The following is a 1,254-nucleotide window of genomic DNA, read 5'->3' as shown; positions in this document are numbered from 1 at the left end:
GTTTCCCAAATATAAGCCTTAACATCTAGTTACTCTGCCTGTGAGAGGGGAGGGAAAAATAAGAATGGGGTGAATCTGTGGGTGCACAACTATAATTCTTTTAATTTAGAGATTGAATTACATAGAAATTGTCTATTTATACCTAGATCTGTGTGTGGGTGCATGGGTGAGTGGGTTGGGGTGTGTACTCTCACCTTTTAATCTTAAACACAAATTTATTTAATTTGTTTTTCAAATTCCTGAGGTAACCGTTCTTCATTGTTTCTATTATTCTATTATTTAGGAAGAAACACCTGGGATGCTGGCTAAAGGTAAAAACTCAAACCTTCATCAAGGTTGTTTTGTTTTTTTAAAATATCAAATCTCTCTGGATTTTGTTTGTTTGTTTGTTTTTGCTTTTCTTTAACATCTGAATTTACCATTTAGAGTCTTGTATGAAGTGGCCAGAAATAAATCTTCCTATCTAAAATTGTCTGCAATTTTGAATTGTTGTGTCAGTATTCATCCTTTTATACCACAGAAGTAGGGTCAGATCACTGCATGACTGGGTTCTTGTGTATACCAGCTGAGCTTGGTACAAGTCTTTTTCTGATCACCACAAGGCTTTACAGCAGTGGCAGCCAACCTTTTTTGACAAGTGTGCCACAAATTAGCCCCATACCTCTTCGTGTCTCTCTGATCCCCTTTCCCTGTCCAATCTACAGGGGAAAGCTCTGCTTTCTGCTCCCGGCCCTGTGCTCCCTGCCTTATCTGCTTCTTTGTTTTCTTCCTTGGGAAGGAAATAGGTATTACCTTAAAGATTTGTTTGACAGGCTGAGACAGATTTTGAAGTAAGACTTGAAAAAGATAGCCATGCTCTTCTGTCTAAGTCAACTGGTACTTGACAGGGCAGGAGTGACTAAGTAGGTAGCTTTGATTGTAAAGGAAAGGAAACAGGGAAAGCAAACAAGAAAACAGGAAAAGAAAACTTTGGCATTAACTGCCTTTCACTTTCTAACAGTGACTACTTGATAATTTGAAATAATATTTTGGCGATCAGGCTGAAAAGCTTGAACACAGTGGCTTTACATTCTCCATGTGATATAATTATCCTCATTAAGTCAAGGACCACTCCCCCCACCTTCCATGTTGGGTTCTCTCCTCCAGGGTTGAGGCATGTCATCATGGCATGTAGGAAAAGGGTATTAACTGCAGGTTGTTTTCTCCATTTTCACCCCTCAGCAAAGTGAAGGAGAACAGAATTGGCAGCCTCTT

General features: G+C 39.3%; 1 protein-coding gene across 1 annotated transcript in view; it reads left to right on the top strand.

Moving 5' to 3' along the window:
- The window catches only part of CEP162 (centrosomal protein 162), a 70,504-nt gene that overhangs the window by 28,833 nt on the left and 40,417 nt on the right, over positions 1-1,254 (top strand). Inside the window, exon 9 of the mRNA XM_019538170.1 lies at positions 284-311. Coding sequence (XP_019393715.1) covers positions 284-311 — 28 coding nt within the window. The remainder of the gene's footprint in view (positions 1-283; positions 312-1,254) is intronic.

The sequence above is a fragment of the Crocodylus porosus genome, unplaced genomic scaffold (assembly GCF_001723895.1).
Source record: "Crocodylus porosus isolate Cpor-Errol unplaced genomic scaffold, CroPor_comp1, whole genome shotgun sequence".
NCBI lineage: Eukaryota > Metazoa > Chordata > Crocodylia > Crocodylidae > Crocodylus > Crocodylus porosus.
Note: the sequence above shows the minus strand (reverse complement) of the source record. Positions and strands in the feature narration are given on the sequence as shown.